At 60.6% G+C, this 19,861-nt stretch overlaps 1 protein-coding gene across 7 annotated transcripts in view; it reads left to right on the forward strand.

Annotated features, from left to right (window-relative positions):
• Positions 1-1,374: 1,374 nt before the first annotated feature.
• CADM1 (cell adhesion molecule 1) overlaps positions 1,375-19,861 on the forward strand; it is a 159,896-nt gene continuing 141,409 nt past the window's right edge. For 6 of the 7 annotated variants that reach the window (XM_087778345.1, XM_087778348.1, XM_087778349.1 and 3 more), the window contains exon 1: positions 1,375-1,516. In XM_087778345.1, coding sequence (XP_087634471.1) covers positions 1,408-1,516 — 109 coding nt within the window. In that variant the 5' untranslated portion in view covers positions 1,375-1,407. Of the gene's footprint in view, positions 1,517-4,279; positions 4,332-19,861 lie in introns of those variants that run through there. The other variant, XM_087778347.1, reaches the window with a different exon arrangement.

Below are 19,861 nucleotides of genomic sequence, written 5' to 3' on the forward strand. Positions count from 1 at the left end.
GCTCGCGCTTCGGTATCAGAACTGCTAAACGCGCTGTGACAAATAATCTGAGGCTAAGCTTCCAGGACAGAGGAAATCGTTTTCCTCTTGAAATTAAAGTTGATGCATAATGGAACGCAGTAAGATGTTTCCAGCAGGAACGCGGCCAGGCTTCGTACATCTCGAGCCCCTTTTTGTCTGCGGAACGAGACGCGGGAGGTTAGGGAAGTCATTTCCTAGAGTTCAGGATCTGCAATTTGCATTCCGTAATCGCCCGGTCATTTAGCAGCAGATAATTTGTCACGGTTTGTTTTAGCTGCTGCGATACCGATATTTATTATGCAAATTGTATTTCCCCCTGCTTATTGTTCTGCGCCCTATGAATACTCACGTTATTATTAGAAACCCTTTTAGTTAATAGGGGTTGTCTTTCGGTTTGACGTCTGAGCCGCGGCGGGCCGCCGCGTACGATATCGTGCAGAAGGGTCTCGGCCGCGTCACTAAGAACAGGGAAGCGGGGTGGCGGGGTGCCTGGCGGCGGGGAGGCGAACGGAGCCCGCGCCGCTGCTTCCCGGCGCTCGGGTCCCGCGGGGGGGGAAGGGGATCTGCTGTCCGAGAGGCTGGGGACCAAGCTGCCTTGGCGAAGGGTTACGGTGGCCCGAAGCTCGGGGTCCGGGGCCGCCGTCGGCCGGGACGGAGCGGCGCTCGGCCGGGCGGGCCCGCCGGCCGGGGGATGCCGCCGGGCGCGTCCGAAGGAGCGGCGCTGGGGCGTCTCCCGGGCGGCCGGCGGGGCGACGGCGTCTCCCGGGCGGCCGGCGGGGCGACGGCGGCCCGGTTTCAGGCTCGGGGCCTCGACGGCGCGTCCCAGCGCTCGGCTCTGCCTCGGCGCCTGCCCCGGGCGGTGCGCCGGGGGCAGCGGGGAGGCTGGCGTCCGCCGGCGCCTCGCCTGCCCGGGGTAACGCGGCGGAGCCCCCCCCCCCCGCCCCCGTCGGCGTCCCCTGCGCGGGCGGGCGCCGTCCCTTGCCCGGCCGGGACGAGCCTGCCTCGTCCCAGCTTATTGAGGCGCGGCGCAGCGGTGGCGGGGGGGGGGGGGGCCGCCGCCGCCGCGCTCTCCTCGGTACTGGCTCGGCGGGACCCGCTCTGCGGCCGCAGGCCCGCGGCCGGGGCGGCGGCCGAGGGGCCCCGGGGGCTGCCGGGCCGCGGCCCCCCCGGCGGCGGGGAAGGCTCAACACCGCCTCCAGCGGCCTGGGGGCGCCGGGGACGGACGGAGGGAGCCCGCCGCCCCGCGCCGCGGCCGGCACTTTCCCCCCGGCCCCTGGGGCGGGGCGGGGCCTGGGCGGCGCCCCGCCCCCGCCGCGCTGACGCGGGCGCATCTCATTAGCGGCGCGCGCGGCGGCCGGCGCGGGCAGAGCGGAGCAGGTGCCGGCGATGGCGGGAGGCGCCCAGCCCAGCGGCCCCGCGGCCTGCGCCGCCGGCGCCCCGGGCCTCCTCCCGCTCCTCCTGCTGCTGCTCTCCGCCGCCGCCATCGTCCACAGAGGTAGGGGGGCGCCGCCGGGGCGCGGGGAGGGCGGGCGGGGGCCCGGGTGCGGCCCGGGGGGGGGCGGGCGGAGCGGCGGGGGGAGCCGCTCGGGAGGGCGCGGCGGGCTCCGGGGGTCGCCGAGCCTCGCCCGGGGCGCGGGGCCGCCGGGGGGGGGGGGGGGGGGGCGAGCGGGGACCCGCGGCGGCGGGGGGCGGCCGCCCGTGCGGGGCGGCGCGGCGCGGGCTGCCGGTTGCCATGGCAGCGGCTTCTCCCTCCCCGCTGCCCGCGGGCTCATCCAGCCGCCTCGCAATTAAAAAGTAATTGCCGCGCGCGCCCCCCGCCCCCGTCATTCCCGCGGCGGCGGCGGGGGTCCCGCACCGACGGGCGGGCGGGCGGGCGCCGCGCCGGGGGAGCGGGGAACCTGTTGGAATCGCGAGTGCAACTTGCTGGTCGCCGGCCTCCCTCCCCCGGCGGCCTCGCCGAAAGCACCCCCCCACCCCCCCCCCCCACCCCCTCCGGCAGCAGCGGGCGCGGTGCCCCCTCCCGGCCGCCGTCGCCCGGCTGAGGCGCTTCGGGTGCGGCGGGGGCGTTAATTACAGGTGATTAAACAGCCCCCCCCCCCCCGCCGGCCGGCAGAGCCGCCGGGGCGATCGGGGCCGCCCCCTCGCCCCGGGGGGCTCCCGGTGGCCCCGCCGGCGCCCCTGCGCTGAGCCCAGCAGCCGCAGGAGGGGCTTGCGCTTGGGTCCGGCGGCTCCGGCAGAGCACCGCTCCCGAGCGGCGCTTTGCATTTGCGGCGAGGCAGGAGGCTGCGTTTAGGGCTGGCGCGGGAGGGGAGCGAGCGCTGTTTGCCCGGGACGCTTCGGGAGGAACAAGGCGGCCATTGAGCGATCTGTTGAATTTCACCGGGAGGGGAAGGGGGGCGAAGGCGCGGGCAGCGCGGCCGAACAAAGAGCTTTATTCACGGGCGCGGCGTACGCGCCTTCCCCGGCGGCCGTTTCGGGAGGGCGGCGGCGGGGGCAGGGAGCCGGCGGCGCTTTCGGCTCCTTCCCCCCCCCCCCCGCCGAGAGATCGGCGTCCCCCGGCCGCGGCTTCTGCCCGGAGGCCGGCTCCGAGGCCGAAAGCGGCTCCGCTGCTCAGCGGCGCCTCGCCCGGCTCTCGGCAGCCGCGGCGGGCGGCTCGCAGCCCCGGGCGCCCGCTGAGGCCGGCCGGCAGCGATGGGGGCCGCCCGCCCGCTCCGCTCCGCTCCGCTCCGCTCGGTGCGGCTCGCCTCCGCCTGGCAGCAGCCGCCCAGGTGTTCGCGTACTTGGCGTCGTCTCCCCCTGGTTTCTCCCGATGCCTCGTCGCAAGGCGCTTTTTGTGGGATTTCGGCGCGGAGCCTGGTGAGCTGCCCGCCGCCCTGAGCCGGGGGCCCTGTCCTCGAAAGGCGCCCGAATTAAAAAATAAAAGCCCTGCGGCGGGACAGCCGCCTCCGTCCTTGGTGTTGCCGTCTGACTCCAACGCCTCGCCTGGCGTTTCCAGCCCGGTTTTTGCAGAGCTGTTTTTGACTCGGGGCTGGTGCGATCCTCCGGCAGGGTACGCCTGTGAATCGCCGCCCAGCTGATGGGCATCGCGAGGCGACGTAGGGTAGCCAAGCAGCCGAGGAGAAACAAAAGCCGGGTCGGACGCTGAACCGAAACGCCTGCGCCCGACCTCTGCGGTTGGGGTTTTCCGACGGGGAAAAGCACCGCACGGTGCGAACCGAGATTGCGACGCTCTTGGTAGCGGGTAGCTGTCTCGTGGGTTTGGTGCTCCGTCGCGAACCGCGGGATAAAACCCTGGACCTCCTGCCGTACTGCCTTTTAGACAAAATTTCCAAATTTCCTTAAGGCTGGAGAACTCTTTTTTTTTTTTTTTTTTTTTTATTTTTGGGTTTGTTTTTCATTTTATTTTATTTTTTTTTTTTTCCTTCTCCCCCCTGTTTTCCCCCACCTTTTCAAGCTACCGATTTGTTAGCTTCGGTAGTCTTGGAAGAGAAAACGAGCGTTGTGGCGGAAAACGTCTGGCGGCGATTGCAGAGCGCTGTCGTCGCCTCTCCCGTCCGGGGCTGCTACCCGGGGCGCGACGGTGCGAGCGCCCTATCGCCGCCGCGGTGGCGTCCCGTGATCCGGGGCGCGCTTTGGAGCGTGTGGCGACGGCTCGGCTGCCCGCTTCGGGCGGGGGTAATCGGAACGGCGGTAGGCAGCGCCTGGGCTGGGTTTAAACTAAGCCGGTGCCTCGAGAGGCACCTGCGTGTTTCTGCGGCACCTTTTCATCTGATCCGGTGCTTTACAGTTAACGAAACATCACGACACCCCTGTGAAGCCGGGAGAGAGTTCAGGAGCGATTTCGGCTGGTACCGAGAGGCAGTCGGCACCGGGGGGGACACGCGGCACCTGTCCGACGGCGCAGAGCAGCCTCGCACGGCAGCGCAGGGAGAATAACTTTTCAGCCGAAGCCGCGGGAGACGTTCGGAGACGGCGTCGGCGCCGGGCTGCAGCCCGGCCGCGGCACAGAGGTGCAACGGGCCGGACGAGAGGCGGTCGCGGTCGGCGCCTCCGTGCCTGCCGACATCAGACGAGCCCCGTAGGCGGCAGGCCAGCGAGAGACCCTCTCGAACGCGGCGAGCGCTCCCGCTGAGGCTGTGCTGAGCCGGGCTCCTTTGTAAATACGGAGCGAGCGTCTAAGGGGCTTTTGCACGCAAGCAAGGCGAGCCTCCTGATTTGCGGCGGCTTCGCTCAGCCCTGGCGCTGAGAAACAGGCGGTTGCGTTCTGCACGCGATGCAAACACCGGAGGACCGTTGCAAGGAAGGGGCTGGTAAATAAAGGAACCCATCTGGGTTGCAGCTTGGGCTCATTTGTCTTGCGCGTAGGCAGTTGAGCGCAGGTTTACAAGCACGACAATCTGGCTCGGGAACCGCTGCCAAGGCGGCTCCCGTGGCTCCCAGAGACGGGAAGACTGGGACGTAGCTCCGCTCCACGCACGCTCCGCGCGGAGGAGGGGGCAGCTGGCAGCACCTTTGGCCGGCCGGACACCGTCGAGACCTCCCGGCCGTCGGGATGCTCCTCGGCACCGGCGGCCGCTGCTGCCGTCCGCCTCCCAGCCGCGCGGCCGGGAGGCTGGAGCGAGGAGTTGGGCTCCCCCGGGGAGCCCGGGCCTTATCAGCGGCTCCGTTGCTGGTGCTGCGTTGCTGTTTTCTTTGTTTGCCTTTCGCCGTCTTTCCTGGGCGCGCAAATAAAGGCGGCTTTGTAACCGCGGCGCTCCGAGTCAGTCACCCCGGGTGGCTTGGCGTGCCTTCCTCCGGCCGCGCCAGGGCTAAAGACAGGTTCGATGGCTTGCGGGCGGACGCGGTCTCTGCCCTATGGCCGGACTGAAAATGGGTCAGCTCTTTAACCCCGCGTCTGCCTGAGGCCATCCGGAATAAAACGTTTCCCTCGGCTTGGATACGCCGTCGGTTTGCCGTGACCGTTTCAACGCTCCTCAGAACGCGTTTGCTCAAAAAAAAAAAAATACTCCCTGATGTTGTACGTAGGCAGATTTTTTTCTAGGCGTTTCTGTTTCATGCCGGGTTTCGTAGAGGTTATTCTCGTATTTTTAAAAGGGGTTGTGACGACCTGTGCCCCTTCTGGTTTCTGGCAGCGCGTGGCAGTACTTCTGTCTCGAGCGCGGGGGCTCCCTGCGTCCGGAACGTGAAGCTCCCCTCCGCGGTTGAGGGCGACGGGATTTTAGCAGCCTCCCGAGGCCGAGAGCGCGGCGCAGGCTGAGAGCCTGCAGCGCTCGCTGTAGCTGGAATTCGGCCAGTAAGCAAGCAAGCGCTCCTGCAGTGGTTTAAGAGCACAAGCAAAGCTGGACGCGCAATCTGCGTCTCTTCTGAGAAATTGGATGCTACGGGGCGGGGGGGGGGGGGAAGCTGTGTGTGTTTCTCCGGGGAATACCGCATGCTGTTCTCTGGCGGTGCGAACCCGCCGGCGCTAAGTAAAGAGACCGTTTGGAAACCTGCAATGAAGGAGAGACCCTAGGTGGAATGTGGTAATTACGAGCGGTATGTGCTTGTTTAAGTTTCATAAATCAGTCGCTTTCCTGGCGATTTGATTGCACGCCGCAGCTAGCGGCTGCCCTTGTGGTTAACGGGGGAGCTCCGCCACAGAGCGCTTTGAAGGTCGTCCAGCGCTGGCTTGGGCGCTTTGGCGCGCCCGGCTTCGAGGGGAGCGCGCTGGGGAGGAAGGGTGGTTTTTGCGCGTGTGGCAGGCCTTTTTTGAAGGAAACTACCACGAGGCTTCCATCAGAACGTCGGTAACTGAAGCAGAGGGGAGCTTGTCGGCTGGGGCGCGCGTCGGTGCGTGGTAGCTGGCCCGCGTTGCTCCCAGATGAGCTGGCGGTTGTGGTTGAGCCGTGGGCTGAGTTTAGCTGTCCCAGTTTTTAATTTAACCGTGCAGAAAGCTGCAGGAGGGGCTGCAAGCCGTGCGGGCGCGGGCTGGCTCCTCCGACGACCCGTGCCTGCGCCTGACTAGCGCCCGCCTGGCTCCTCTCGGCCTCGTTTGCCACGGCAGCGGTTTTTCCGCTTCCTCGCCTACCCGTTGAACTCGTCGTCTTTCCCGCACCGTTGCCCGCGGGGTTCTCGCCTCAAGTCTCGCCTCGGCGACAGAGGCAGATGTCGGGGAGCCCCGCGGAGGGTGCGGTGCGGTACGGGACTCTCGAACCTGGCTTTCGGGTCAATCCGAATCACCCGTGCCAAGCACGTTGTGGCGAGCGATAAAAATACGTGAGGAGCAGCGGCGGTGCCCGTGACCGATGCCCATCTCTTACCACGTGCTCGCCCGCCGTGTGTGGTCGGTGGCTTCCTTCTTGTATTTGAAACACTCGACTGGGTTGTGCCAGGAACTTCTACTGGCCTGCACGCCCGGTTATTTTAAATCGACGGCGTCCCTTTGCGGGGTTGGGCCAGCGTGCTGTTTTTACCCTGCAGTTCGGTTTTAATTGATCCGCGTTCTTCTGTGGTTCAAAAACCTGAGCGTTAAAAACATTCCGACCTTACCGAATTCTCAAGGTGAATCTATTATGAGAGTCGAGACCCCATTAAGATGCCGGTATAAAGGATCAAAGTGACGCTTAAGCACATCTCTTTGCTCAGAAATAGCAAACCTCTGTGGGCTGTAGCTTAACTGAAAAAAATTTAGTTTTGAGTTTTTGGGTACTTCTTGGCACTGGAAACGCTGGCAGCTTCTCGGCGTTGTCCGTTTGCCGACGGTCGCAGGCGTAGGTGCTCTGCCTCCTGGCAGGTCCGCGGTGGGTTTGCCTTGGTTTTTGCCTTCTGGGGTAGCACTGCCTGGTTTTGCGGGTCCTGCCTCGACAACGAGGTCCCTGTCGCCCCTCCCCTCCTCTCACCGGCAGCGCCGGTCCGGTGCAAACGCTGACGAGAGCACGGGCTCTTAGCGGTACGCGGCGGGGAGCGCTTTTTAAAACCCAGGTGTGCGTTTGGCAGCGGGCAGTGTTGTGTTGGAAACTTGCTTTCCCCGCCAAGCCCAGCTGTGAAGTTTGCCCTGAGCAGTAACGTTCCTGGCTCGGTTCTTCAGTGGGCTGGCAAAAGCACGGCGCTTGTCCTGCCTGTTCTGGGGCCCTTGGCTGAGCGGCGGAAGCGATGGCGGACGGCGATCGCTACCTGCGGAGCGGCCAATGCGGCTGCCGGCCCAGGGTGCCCACGGGACCGGCGTGACCTCCTGAAGTTACGCTGGGGCCTGACAGGTGCCGGGTATCTAAAGCCCCGGGTTCAGGTTACGGCTGCGAGTGAACCTCTCTGATCTTGCCGTGCCCGTTTTTAGCAGCGTTAGTAAGCGCTCGAATCTGATTTATAATCTCTTCAAAGGCCTGCTTCCAGAATGGAGATGCCGTTGTGCTCCCCAGGGCCTCGGCGGGTCTCTCGGGTCGGTCCTCTCTGGGGTGGACTCTGGCGGTGGCGGTCTCCCGTTCGCAAGGACGTGCTCGAGGGCGAAGCCGAAACGCGATGACTCTCGTGAGCTTGGACCTAAGATATCTCAAAATTTGATGCGGGAACGCGCCTTTTTGTTCGAGCGGTAACGCTGTTTACAGATACGCTCTCTTCCCGGACAGCACGAGACCAGACCGGGACTTGGCAAGCTCCAGCGAGAGAGGTCCGAGGCCACCGCGAGCAGTGGCTGGATGGGGCCCTTGGCACCCCCAGCCTGCCCGACGTCTCCGCCTGGGAGGCGGGTGTGTCCCAGACCCCTCGTCCGCCGTGTTCCAGCGCTCTGCCGCGTCTGTCCCTTCTCCGAAGTGTGACGGGGAAGGAAGAAACATCAAGCAGCCAAGCGACGTTCCCCTCCCTCCCTCCCTCCCTCCCCTGCTCCCCCCCTGCAGTAACAGAAATACGAGTCGGAGTCTGCAGCGTCAAAAGAGAGATCAGAGTAATCGGATCAAGCACGAAGAAACTGCTTGTTGCCGCTTTTCTGTTTTTAAACGAGGCTGCCTGGCAGCTTCCCTCGCAGAAGACTTCTAAATATTACTGACGTTAAGCTTTGGAGCTGGGGTTGCAGCAAAGCAGGGCTCTGCTAAAATCGGGCTAGAAGGAAAACTTGCTCTGCGCAGCCTGAGCGTTGCGTGCAGCCTCTGGGCTAACGCGCAAAAATAAAGGTGTCTTGTACCCTCCCGGCCCTTATTTTGTAGCTGCGAAGAGGAACGTTCGTCCCTGACGCCCGATTGCAGAGAGCGAGCGCTCGCTTTGTGCGTTTCACCGCGGTAACGCTCCTCTGAGATGCGGTCGGGACGCCGCTGCGTCCGTGACCTTGAGAAGGCGCGGTGGCTTTCCTGCAAGCCGTCGCCCGCCCCGCTGCCCTGGCGTGGGACGGGATGACTTCGGGGCAGCAGCTGAAAGGCGCTGAAATGGTGCGGCTGGGTCAGCGCGGGGGGGGGGGGGATGGGCGGGGAAGCTGCTGGCCCTGGTCTGCGGCTCAGCTGCAACGACTTCTCCTCTGTAGGCAGGGCCGTCTCTGCGCTGGCGGGGGCACGTGGACGGCCACCCCGGTCCTTAACGTTTGCTCCGTAGCATCAAAACGCTCGCTCGCCCGCGCGGTTGCAAAGCCGCGGTGCCTCCGGTTACCCGCTTGGGTTGGCTCAGGCATTTTGCACGGATGAGTTCAATTGGTCGGGGTTTGGAGAAGAACGGCAAGTCTCGTTTTCGTTGCTTTCCGAAAGCGGAAAGCGATGCTGAGCCTCTCGCTGGCCGCTGCGGCCAAGATGGCTCCCTTTCGGGAGTGCTGACCGGGTCTTTTCAACGCTGCTTCAGGTAAGGCGCGTTGTTAGGCCACGGGTAATCCATTGGGGCGGTGGAGGGGGGTGTTGGACAACCCCAAGCTGCTCAAGCGTACGGGACTAACGCGGAAACCCTGTATCGCTCCGTGCAGCTAGGTTATGAGGTCGGTCAGCTAATTCCAGCCGGTTTCCTTGTAACGAAGACCTGGCGTATTTGCGCTTTGAGAGAACCGTTGCTGTGGCCTGGTTTGTCTCGGATTTGCGTTCTAAGCTATTTCGCGCGAAAACGTGATTTGGGCTATCCGCTTGCGCTCTCGTTACTCGCCTCTTTGACGTCGTTAGCCACGTTAGCGAACGTGGACGTAGGTTATGGTACGAGAAGCTCGGCAGAGGCAGGGACGCTCCGAAGAGTTGCCCCTCCCGCTTTCCCCAGTCTGTACGGCGTTAGATGCTCTTTCTGGCCGACTCGAGGACAGGCGCTGCCACGCGCTGCAGGAGCTCTTTTTAACAAGAAAGCCTGCCGCGCTGTTTTAGGTGTCAGCAGCGCCCTCGAAGGCGTTGGCGCCTGGATCGCCTTTCCTGCCTTAACCGGGGAAGGGCTGCCGGATAACTTGGTAACGTTGCCGAGATCCCGAGCGACGCCGGGTGTTGTTACCGTTTCCCGACGACAGCCTGACTGGGCTTCGTGGCGCTGGGTGGAAAGCCGGTTGGCGATCATCAAAACCGTGAACGCTTGGCATCGAGTGAGCGCGGCTCTGTCACGCGGCGCTTGTGGAGGATGCTTGGGCTTCGTTGGGACTGTTGGGAGCCAGCCTGCTTTTCCAGGACGCAGCGGCTGTGGCTGGGCCGTAACAAGGCGCCCTGCTGAGCCAGCCGGTGCTTCCTTAGCTCTCCTGCAAACTGATCCCCCGCGCGCCGCTTCTCCTGGACGCGGGCAGCGGAGCGGAGGAGGATGCTGGGGAGGACGCCCGTCCTCGGTGCCTGCTGGCGGACGAGTGGGAAGCGGAGATCCCCGCCCGGAGCGGGGCGTCGTGCTCCTGATCTCCGGCTCGCGTAGACGCTTACAGCGACTCCTGGCAGGGATGAGGCAGGACCCGTTCGGCTTGCTCCTGCGTCTTGTCCGTAGTCGCTGTTGAGGCGTGGAGGCACGGAAAGGTTCTTCTGGGTGCGTAAAAAACCGAGCGTAATTTCTCCTTTGTCGCTTAACTTTTCACCTCTGGCCGTCGTTTTCTGACAGTTTAGCGACGGCTCAAAACGAAGACTTGCGCCGCGTCGTTACGAGAGCGTTATCCGTAGGGTCGTGATACGCGACCGCTTTTTTTTCCGCCGTACCGCAGTTAAGGACCGTTTTTCCGCCTCCTTGCTCAGCTTCTGGTCTGAAAGTGGCTCCGGAAGAGGCGTCGCTCATTAACCCAGTAGGCAGAACTGCTAACAGACCCTCCCACGCTGAGGTTCTTGAGCTCTGTCCGCATTAACAGCTTCTCCTTCGATCTAAAGGTCTTACACTCTTAATCGTTCCATATAATCTTTAACAGAACGTACACGTTTAATCAACTCGCCCTGAATCCGTAGCTGCCAGGTATCGCTTCGCCAGCGTGTGCAGCCCAGTCGCCTCTTTTCTCGGTAAGAGCGAAGATTAAAGCGGGATAGAAAGGAGATTAACGCTGTTCCCTTTGGACATCTTCAGGGGAAGGGGGAGTAACGTGCAGACAAGAAGTGAAGAAAATACTCGGCGGCAAATCGTTTATTGCTGTATAGGAACATACAGAGCCTTGTAAACAGAGGGTTTATAGCGAGACCAGCGGTGTAGCTTTGAAATCGCTCTGGGAGAATTTCGGATGCGCGATCGTACGATGACTCTCTCCTCCAGGCTCTCTTTGGTAAATTGGATCTCAAGTTTTCGAGTCCGTTGGCGCGACGGGACGTACGTGGAGCGCGGCTCTGGGAGGCGCTCGTGCTGCGGCGGGCCAGGCTGGCTGCTTCGGGTGCTTTTCCGGTTTTGCGTGAGGCGTGCCGGTCTCGTTCCTGTTTGCGACGGGGGAGGCCGGTTGGCTTCAGCGAGAGCTTAAATGCGATTTCAGCGGTTCCTGTAGATTGACTTTTTTTTTTTTTTTTTAATTCCTGGCAAGAGTAGGTATCTGGTGGACCACCCGTCGTGTTCCCGATCCGCCGTTTCTTCCTCTCCTCCCCGCTCACGCGCCGCACCCCCCAAAAATCCGACTTCTTTGGGTTTACGTGCAAGGCTGCCAGGGCAGGAGAAGAGAACGAAAGTCGGCGTCCGCGGTGACCGGGGTGCGTCGCCGGGCCGAGGCCGGCGTTTTTAGCGACTGCTGGAATTAATCCTCGGGGAACGCGCGGCCACCTGCGGCGAGATGGTGTCGGGGGAACAAGCGTCGCGCGTCGAGAGGGTGAAAGAAACTTGCGGTCGGCGCAAATAACAAGCCTTAAAACGGAGCGTGATCTTCCGGGCGCTGTTATGCCGTGGAGGTTTCCGGCAGGAAGCGCCACGGCGCCGGTAAGCCGCCCCTCGGAGCGGGCTTTGGCGCGACTCTGCCGTCGTTCCCGCGACGGCCAGGGCCGCTCCGACTCCGAGCGATAACGGGGGGCCGGCAGGGCTGGGGTTCCCCGCGCTGCGGGCTGAGCGCGTGGTACCTCCTTCTCCCGTCCTCTCCCCTTGATCTGTATAAATCCTGTCCTCGAGCAGGGAGTGGCTTAAATTATCCCGCGGTAAATGAAGAAGGATTAGAAAGCTGTCTTAAGCCTGGCGATCGGCCTCTCTTCCCGGGGAGAGCCCAGCGGACCGGCCGACGGAGCGGGCGTCCCCCGCTCGTAGGGCCGAGCGCGTTTTGCGCCGGCGCGGCGGGTGCGCGCGGGCGAGGGGGGTGTTGGTGGGAAGCGGTGGGGGTTGTGTGTCCGTCCCGTCCGTCCCCGTCCCCCCCCCCCCCCTCCCCCCGGTTTCGCTGCCCGAAGGACGAGCCTCGCGCCGCAGGCTGCCACCGAATTCCCGGGGGCAGCCTCGGGAAAGGCGCTCTGCTCTAAAGACGGCCTCTCTGTAGCAGCGGAGGGAACTGGCGGCCGTTAATTAAAGATGCAATCCAAAACAAGGTGAAAGTTTTGATAACCGAGTTATTTTGTTGTGCCAAAAAATCGCGTTCGTTACAGAGTAACTTTTCCGTGCTCAGTCAGTTGATAAACGTCTAGGAAACGGCTTGCCTAAACCCCTGCGGAAGTTGCCTTTGGACGGACCGGCTAAGGAGTCATTTTCGTCAGTTTAATAAGCAGAAAAAGCCAGTAAATCTTGGGGGGCAAAAGAGCACCTCTGCGCCGGGTATCTCTCGATTTTCAATTGGCTCCTAGGGTTTATACGGAATTCAAAGGGCAGATAGAGAGCGAAGAGCTCCGGGTAGGTATGGAAGCGACTCGTCCCTGTTTTTCTGGACAATACGCGGATCCTGCGGAGGAGAAGCCAAGCTCTGGGCCGCTGCCGCGCGTGCGTCGGTGCTCGTACGCGCAGCCCCGGCCCCGTCCTTCGGCTCTGCGGTCAGGGGCGCAGCCCCGGCCCCGGTTTCTCCTTGCCTGCAGCGGCTTCACCGGCGCGATCGCTGTTTGTGCCTCGCCGTGCAGGATTTTGCATGTTCGGTCTCCTCTCGGAGTGGCTTTTGTCAGCCTTCGCTTGTCCAGATTATCGGCATGCAGAGGAGAGTTGACGCGTATTTGCATGATTTAGTTGTAAATATGGGAAGCGTTGATAGATATTGTTGTCATAAGTGCTTACGGCTACTGGACTGATTGCTGAATTTCTCGTGTGAAAATGCGTACGAGCTCCGCATGCGAGCAGCTCGCCGGGGCGGCGCGTGAAACGGGCTTGGGGTTTCCGTGTAAACTCGGACCCACGGCGTGGCTGGAGCGGGTGAGGCTGGGGAAGCCGCGTCGGCTCTTGTCTGGCCGCAGCTGGGGCTCCCGGGCTGCGGCGAAGGAAGGACAGAAGGGTCTCGGTCCCGCCCTTTCGTGGGAACAGGTGCCGTCACGTGGAATAAGTGTTTGGGGATGATATGCAGAGAAAACATCTGTAAGGTGATGGATGCACCGGGGGCTCGGGATGAGCGATGTTAATCGCTGCCACTGGGGCTGAAGGAACAACTGCGTTATTTGCCGGTGCTTTCTTTTTAATTGACTCCTACGCTCTGCTTGAGCTACCGTTGTTTAGCAGTGTTGCCTCCAGAGCGCCTTACGTTCCCACCTAGATCCCTTGCGCTTGCAAACGAGTATTGCTGGGAAGCGCCTCTGCGGGCGCAAAAAGCCTGGGTTTGGCAAGATCCTCGCCGGGGGGCCTGGATCGCAGAGGGCCCTCTGCAGCCTTCGGCGCGGCTTCGCGCTGCCGAAAATCCTTGGTTCTTGTGCGTTCGGCCAGGGGAAATGAAAATTTGGGGGGGGGGGGTGTGGGGGGTGTGTGATTTGAGGTTTTGGGGTAATTGAAGGTGGTGGTGGTGATTACGTGAAAAAAGACACGGGGAGGGGGAAGCCGGTCGTGTTGCGTGCGGAGGGAGAGGAGAGACGTGACTGGTTCTGCGCGGCCGCGGGCCCCCCCGCGCTCGCTGGTTTTCCTCGCCGGCCCTGCGCGCGTGAAAGGGAGCAGCGCTTGCCTGCCCGCCGCTCGGCGGACGTGTTTCTCGCTCGGAGCCGCTTCCTCGGGAGCGCAGGCAAGTCGGAGGGAGGATCTGGTCCCTCCCGGGCAGAGCCCGTCGCCGCGCTGGGAGACGGAGCGGCTCGTCTGGGGCGGTAGCGCCGTTTGGCACTTTGTTTGCCTTTCAGCCCCTCGACTCGGGACTGTTTTGCCTTAAGGGGGGGAGAGCGCCAAAAATCTTGGCTCGTGGGGTCGGGAGAAAAGGGAGAAGAGGAACCCCGAGCACTTAGTATGGGCAGCGTAAGCTTTGCAGAGTCACACATCCAGATGGATTGCAGGAGGAACTTGACATCTTGTTTAAAAACAAATCATTCATTATGTAGCGATGAATAATCAAGCATTACAGTTTCATCTCGGGAGGTTCCTTTTTTGGTTGGAATTTTGATAGTTCAGTAATTAAAAGCTGAAAGCTATTACACTGTCTACATGTTGATCAATTGGTAATTAAAAAGTTGATGATAGATACGGTATTTCCTGGGACTGGTTTGTTATGATCAGATTTCCTTGGTGTGTTTTGAAAATTGTCATTTAACTTAGCACTTAAGCATTTTTCAATATTCATGGACTGGCTTACTTGGATGTTATAAATGCCTTTAAGTCGCCAAGATTTGCATACGGTACTTTGAGATCCTGGTGGCTCGCGGGGTTTTAACGCGATGGGAAAGGTTGGTTTTCTCCCCCTCCACTGCAGCGCGTTTCAAGCCCGCGTCCGCGTTCCTCCTCCGGTTGCTGTATTATTCGCGGGCTGTTGTAGCGTTAATTTGCTGTGGCGGGTTGCTGCGGCTGGCTTAATCAGCCTGAGTCCCAGGCGAATACCTAGGCGTTCTTGGGGTACGACCCTCGTTGCAGGACTCGTTCCTTGTAAGAGCCGCTCGGCTTCGCTGCCGGCTTCTTAACCTGTACCTGGTGCCGAGGTGCTCGTTGGGGCAGAAGCGAGCGGGGCCCTGGCGCTGCCGCCGTGGCTGAGCCGCCCGCGTTTCCCTGCAGCCGCCATCCCGCGGGCCGGGGCGCGGCTCGGGGTGCTGCCGGAGCGTCCTGGCTCCAGCACGGCCCCGGCGCCGTGTCCTCGTCAGGGCGGCCCCGCCAGACGCGCGGCGGGGGTTCTTAAGGGATCCGGGCGTCTTAAGCGGAAGAACTGTCAAAATACGGCGTGATTTAAATCGGAGAATTTTGTCACGTTGCTGAGCACAGGGACAAATAGTAGCGACAAGTAACGCCGCTGACGAGCAGAGCAGCGCGTGGCGGCGTCGGGACGGCGGGCTGCAGAGCAGAGCTTGCCCTGCCTTGGCAGCGCCTGCTTTTTGGGCTTCGGGCTTCTGCGGTCGGCGACGATGTGAGAAGCCTGTGGGGCTGCTGAGCCCCGTGCAGCCGAGGGAGGGCTGGAGGTAGGTTTGATAACACGGTCGGGGGTAAAGCAGTCCAAAATGAAGGAAAACTGTGCTGGTAATGGCCTCCACGATGGAAGATTCATTGCTTCGGGAGTCTAATCTGAGACCAAAATGAAGGCCCGACCTGATGCTCTTCAGAGCATAATGCAAGATTTACTGCTCTGCCACGCTCCCGAGATTAAAAAAAAAAAAAAAAAACAAAAAAAACAAAGCAACCTCCCTCCAAGCCGCCCTTCCTTCGCTCGCAAAATTTAGGGGAAAAAACCAAGGTTTTTTTCTTCTTGTGAGTTTAAAAAAAAAAAAAAAAAGCAGTTTTGCCGTGTTTTTGCAAAGGCATGCGGAGTCCTCCTTTTCCTACGCTTACGGCCCCGCCGCTGGCAGGGAGCGGGCGAGGGCGGGCGATCCGGGGCTGGTTCTGGCGCATGACGCTGCGGCTGGGGAGCGATCCGAGCCCGCGGGCTGCACAGGCGTCGGGCGAGCTCGCCCGGAGCCGCTCGGCGCCAGTCGGTGGCCCGAAGGCCCCCGCCCGGGTGGGTTTTGCCGGGTTAGAAATCCTTCTAGAGCAGTCCTTGGCCGGGCGGGCGCGGGGCTGGCAACGCGCCCTACCTGAGCCGCAGCCCTGGCAGCGGTTCGCTGGGTTTGGCTGGGAAGCGGAGAGCCCTTCGAGATCCCTGCCAACCTGATCTAGTGGAAAATACCTTCCCATCGCTTGATCTGGCAATCTGGAATAAGCCTGGAAAGGCCGGCAAGACTTTGCTAACTGGACGCCTGAGAAGATGCCCGATTCGGGTCACGAGCCTCTCCTTCAGCACGCCGCGCTGGGACGCTTCCCGGGAGCCGGAAGGCGAAAGCCCCCAGCGTTGGATCCTTCCGAAGGGCGCGCCCCTTCCCAGCTCTCGCCTCTGGCCGGCGGGACGTCCCTCTGCGCTCCGAGACGGAGCGGTCCGCGTCCTCCCGATGGCGTAAACGCCTGCCGTGGCTTCGCCCGCTCCTCCGGGACACGGGCAGCGTTTGAAATGACCGAGTCCGGCCGGAGATGAAGACGTGACGCCGGTATTAGCGCTGACGCCTCAGACACCTTCTGGAAAGCCCGAGGTTTTAAAAAGCGCTCCGTCCTTAGGCGCTTGTTGCTTTGTGACAGCTGGTTCCAGTAATTTGTTTTTATAGGGCAGTTTGTAGTAAATGAATGACACGTTGAATATTTTACTGAGATTTTAGATTATCTAAAGAATACTTTCCGGTTTACTAATTGGTAGATAATGCCGAGTACATTGATGTTGACACGAGCAAATGGATTTAAAATGATTTTGAAGCGAGCCTCATTAAAAGACGCTCTAATTCAGTCAACAGAAGACGTCAACTAACGTGTCCGCGCGCGCGCGCTCGGACCGGGCTGCGGCGGGCCCGGGGTTTTCAAAGGTCTCTGTTAATCCCGGGCAAGTGCGCCGCCGGACGCGGCTGTCGCTGAGTCTCGTTACGTTCCGGGTGACAAATTCTATGAGTCGCGTTCGTTCGAAGGCGGGGAGCGCGACAGCTGAGTAACCGGTGGTCGCGCGGAGTTCCTCTTGGCCTTTGATGAGCCATCCTCAAGCAGGCGAGGGTGGGGAGGCCCCGTTTCATCAGTCTTTTTTCTGAAGAATACCGAAGAGAAATAAAAGCAGTTGCCAGCGTAGGTAGCTGGAAGGCGTGCTCAGGTTGATACGATGCCCAGCGGAGCTTCTCGAGGTTCGGGGGGCAGGCAGTGATTTTGGGCGGTTTTCCAAAAGCTGGTTTTTCGTGATCGTCCGCGAGCAGAGATGCAAGCTGGCCGCGGTTGTCCGAAGCAGCCCCGGCAGAGCTGGGGATGAAACTCCGTGTTCCAGCCCGAGCCGCCGCTGGAGCCGAGCGGGCTGCTTCGCACGTGTCGTATTTACCTGTAGCGGAGAGAAAAAGAGAGCAGAAGTCCTGCAAGAGGGCCGGCTAGCGTATTTATTTTGCCACGATGCCCAGGGCTTTTGTTGGCAAAGGCGGTCGGCTCTTCAGCGTAGATTCTGCTGAGCAGCGACAGTCCGAAAGCATCTTGGTTTTAGTCCTAAGGAAGGAGGCGGGTTTCGTCGTCTCCTCGAGTTTGTAGTAACCCGCTAGTGCCCCGCTGCTCCAGGTCCCGTTTCTTGTAGCTGGGGGAGGTTTTTTGCTCGCCCAGGCTGGGATCTGCCCTTTTTGGGTCCTCTAGCCGACCTGCTGGTCGGCTGCCGGGGAGGAGACGGGGTGGAGGGGTCCCTCGCTAAAACCGCTGTCGCGAGCGAGGGGCGATCGTGAAGAGCCTTCTTAAGGGGGGAAACCCTGAAGAAAACCGGGAGATGAGGTTTCGGCTTTCCCCTGCCCTCGTGGGCTTGCCAGGGTGCTCAGATGGTGGCCCGAGCCCCGCTGATGAAGCTTCTCGAATCTCTGAAATGAACAAACGGGGAGTTGCCGGTCTGGTGAATAATCCCTTCTGTAGACTGCGGGCAGGCGTAATCAAAGGATGCTTAATGTATTACATTACCTGGGATATTTGGGGATATTTTTATTACAGTCTGAAAGTAATCTGCAAGATCTGATATGAAGAGACACAAAAGGTTAGTTGAAAGCAGACAAGAACCGAGTCCTTGAATTGAATAGGAAGTGCATTGTGCAGGCTCTAATGATCCTTTCCATTCATTACCGCAATTATAATTATGGAACCCAAAGTATTTAATTGGCCTCGCAGACTCTTCACGCTGAATAGATTGCATTGTTACCATTTTAAAAAAAAAAAAACCCATCCTCTTATGCGTTGCAAATACATGTACGTGTTGCTCTCTGGTTCTCAAGAGGTTTCTTTGTTTATGCGATGAGTGATTAGCTGAATTATGGATCTCTCCGATGTTGTGTCAAACTAAAATCAAATGGAAGAAGATTTCTTCCGATGCATCAGGTGAAACTAAATAGAAGCTTGAAACCCACCAAAACCCACGTAATCGGGGCCATTAAAACAGGTTTCACAAGTACGCGAGTCCCTAGAACAGGGTCGGCGCTTGCAGCCGGATCGCCCGTGCCACGGGTCCGACGGCAGCAGGCGGCGAGGTCGCGCCCGCCGGCCCGGTACGTATCGCGCCAGCGACGCGCGTCCGGAAGACTCAGCGGCCGAAGCTGTGGTGGGCGGGGGCCGGGTGTCCGGCTTGCCTCCAGCTGCAGGGCAGTCAGTTCGTACGCCTCTGGAGATTTTCGGCTCCAGGGTGGCTGGCCGGCACACCGCTTTGCGAAACCAGTTCTCTGGTCTTCCTCTCCCTCCCCTGCTTAAAGCTCTGGCCGGATTTTAAAAGTCTCGGTGTTACCATCTTGCGTTTGTGCTGAGAATCGGTTCTCCGCGGAGCTCGCCTCTGTTGATCCGCCTTTGATACCGCATTGCTGCGGGGCGGCGCGGTGGCGCGTGCTGCCTGGTGGCTCTGCCGCGCCAGGTGCCTTCTCCGTTTCGCTCTGGGTAAGCTGGCTCAAACGGTCTCGCTTTATGCAGCTCCGCTCTTTGTGCGCGAAACAAGCGCGCGAGGTTAATTACAAAGCAGTAATTGCATCAGCAAGGCTCTAGCGAGCCCTTCGAGCCCGTTTGCTCTCCATTAAGAGCAGAAAGGTGTGGAAAGGTTTGTTTTTTCCGCCCTTGCCCCGGCATCCCCGCTTGCCGCTCAGGCAGCACTTACTGGCCTGCCCCGATCTGTTAGTGTTTCCGCAAATGGAAGGACAGCGGGTTCCGATACGCCCAGCTCGTAACTTGCCCTTTAAATGGCTTTTTAAACGGCGCGTTCTTTCCGAATTGCCGTTTCTTCTTGTCGGCTAATCTTCGCTGAGGGGCGGTGGGGGACGAGGGCTGGAATCGTCGCGCACAAAGGTGCTGTGTGTAACGCTTGGCAGAAGGACTTGAAATTGGATTACAAGCTCCTATTCCAGCAAGTAAACGTCCGTGGTGTTTTTATAGCTTATCTCTATTCATCTGTGTTTGCAGGGCTTTGCTTGCCAAGCGTTAATGTAAACACTCTGTTTTGAGACGTCGGTCCATTTGCCTTCTGGAAATCCTGCTTTTATAAGGTGGTAGTAAACCTCTGTACATAAAAACAAAACAGCCCCGCGGTCGCAGCTGCACGCAGACCAGTGCTGCCGATGCAGAGCGCCTCGCGGTGCTCGCCACCCGCGTCCGCGACGCGGCGCGCTCTGACCGGGGCCTGGCTGCAGGAAAACGCTCTCGCTCTGGGCACCGGAGCTTGCCACGGCGGCTTAACAACGTCCTCTGGCCTTGGCCTTGCTGCTTTGGGCGCTGGTGCCGGGCCGAAACGAGGAGCTACGCGAGCAGCGCGGCTAACGGGGCCGGGTTTCTAGGCTTTCGGTCTCGCGACCGGGTTCCCCGCTTGCGGTATCCTTTCGCTTTTAATCTCTGCCTCGGGGCTTCCTAGCTTGAGCCTGACCAGCCTGTCTGCAGGCCGTATAAACGTCCCCGTTTGGTCTTACTAATTGGCCATCGTCTGCCGAAGACAAGGGACGGCTCCTGCCTAAGCGCAACCCCGGGTCCTTCCGGATTGAAGGGGGAGCTCCTTTGAAACAGGAGCAACCTGGGTGATAGCTATATATGTGGTTTTATATTTACGTATCTCCTCCCTCCCCAGTGAGGCTGGAGAGGCCTTATAGTTGAGTTGGGAAGAATTAAGTTGACTTTCAAGAGTTGCTTCTGATAGACTCTCCTAGAACAAGTTTTCTGGAGCCGATGCTCAGCGCGAGACGGATGATAGTTCAAACTCTCGTGGGGATTTAGGAAATTGTTGTTGGTTTGGCTGAAAAAATCGTGTAGAAAACCACCTGAAACTTGGACTGGAAGGAAAATGAGCAAATCTTGTGTGTCCGGCCAAGCAGTTGATGATTTCGGTGGTATATTATATGTCGCACCGTATTTTGGATAAACTGTGCAAACTCTCGGAAGTACGGCCTGGAAAACGTGCGAAGAATTACAGCGTTCCGTGAATGTG

The sequence above is a fragment of the Nipponia nippon genome, unplaced genomic scaffold, assembly GCF_047370975.1.
Source record: "Nipponia nippon isolate SJK-2023a ecotype South Korea unplaced genomic scaffold, ASM4737097v1 scaffold_43, whole genome shotgun sequence".
NCBI lineage: Eukaryota > Metazoa > Chordata > Aves > Pelecaniformes > Threskiornithidae > Nipponia > Nipponia nippon.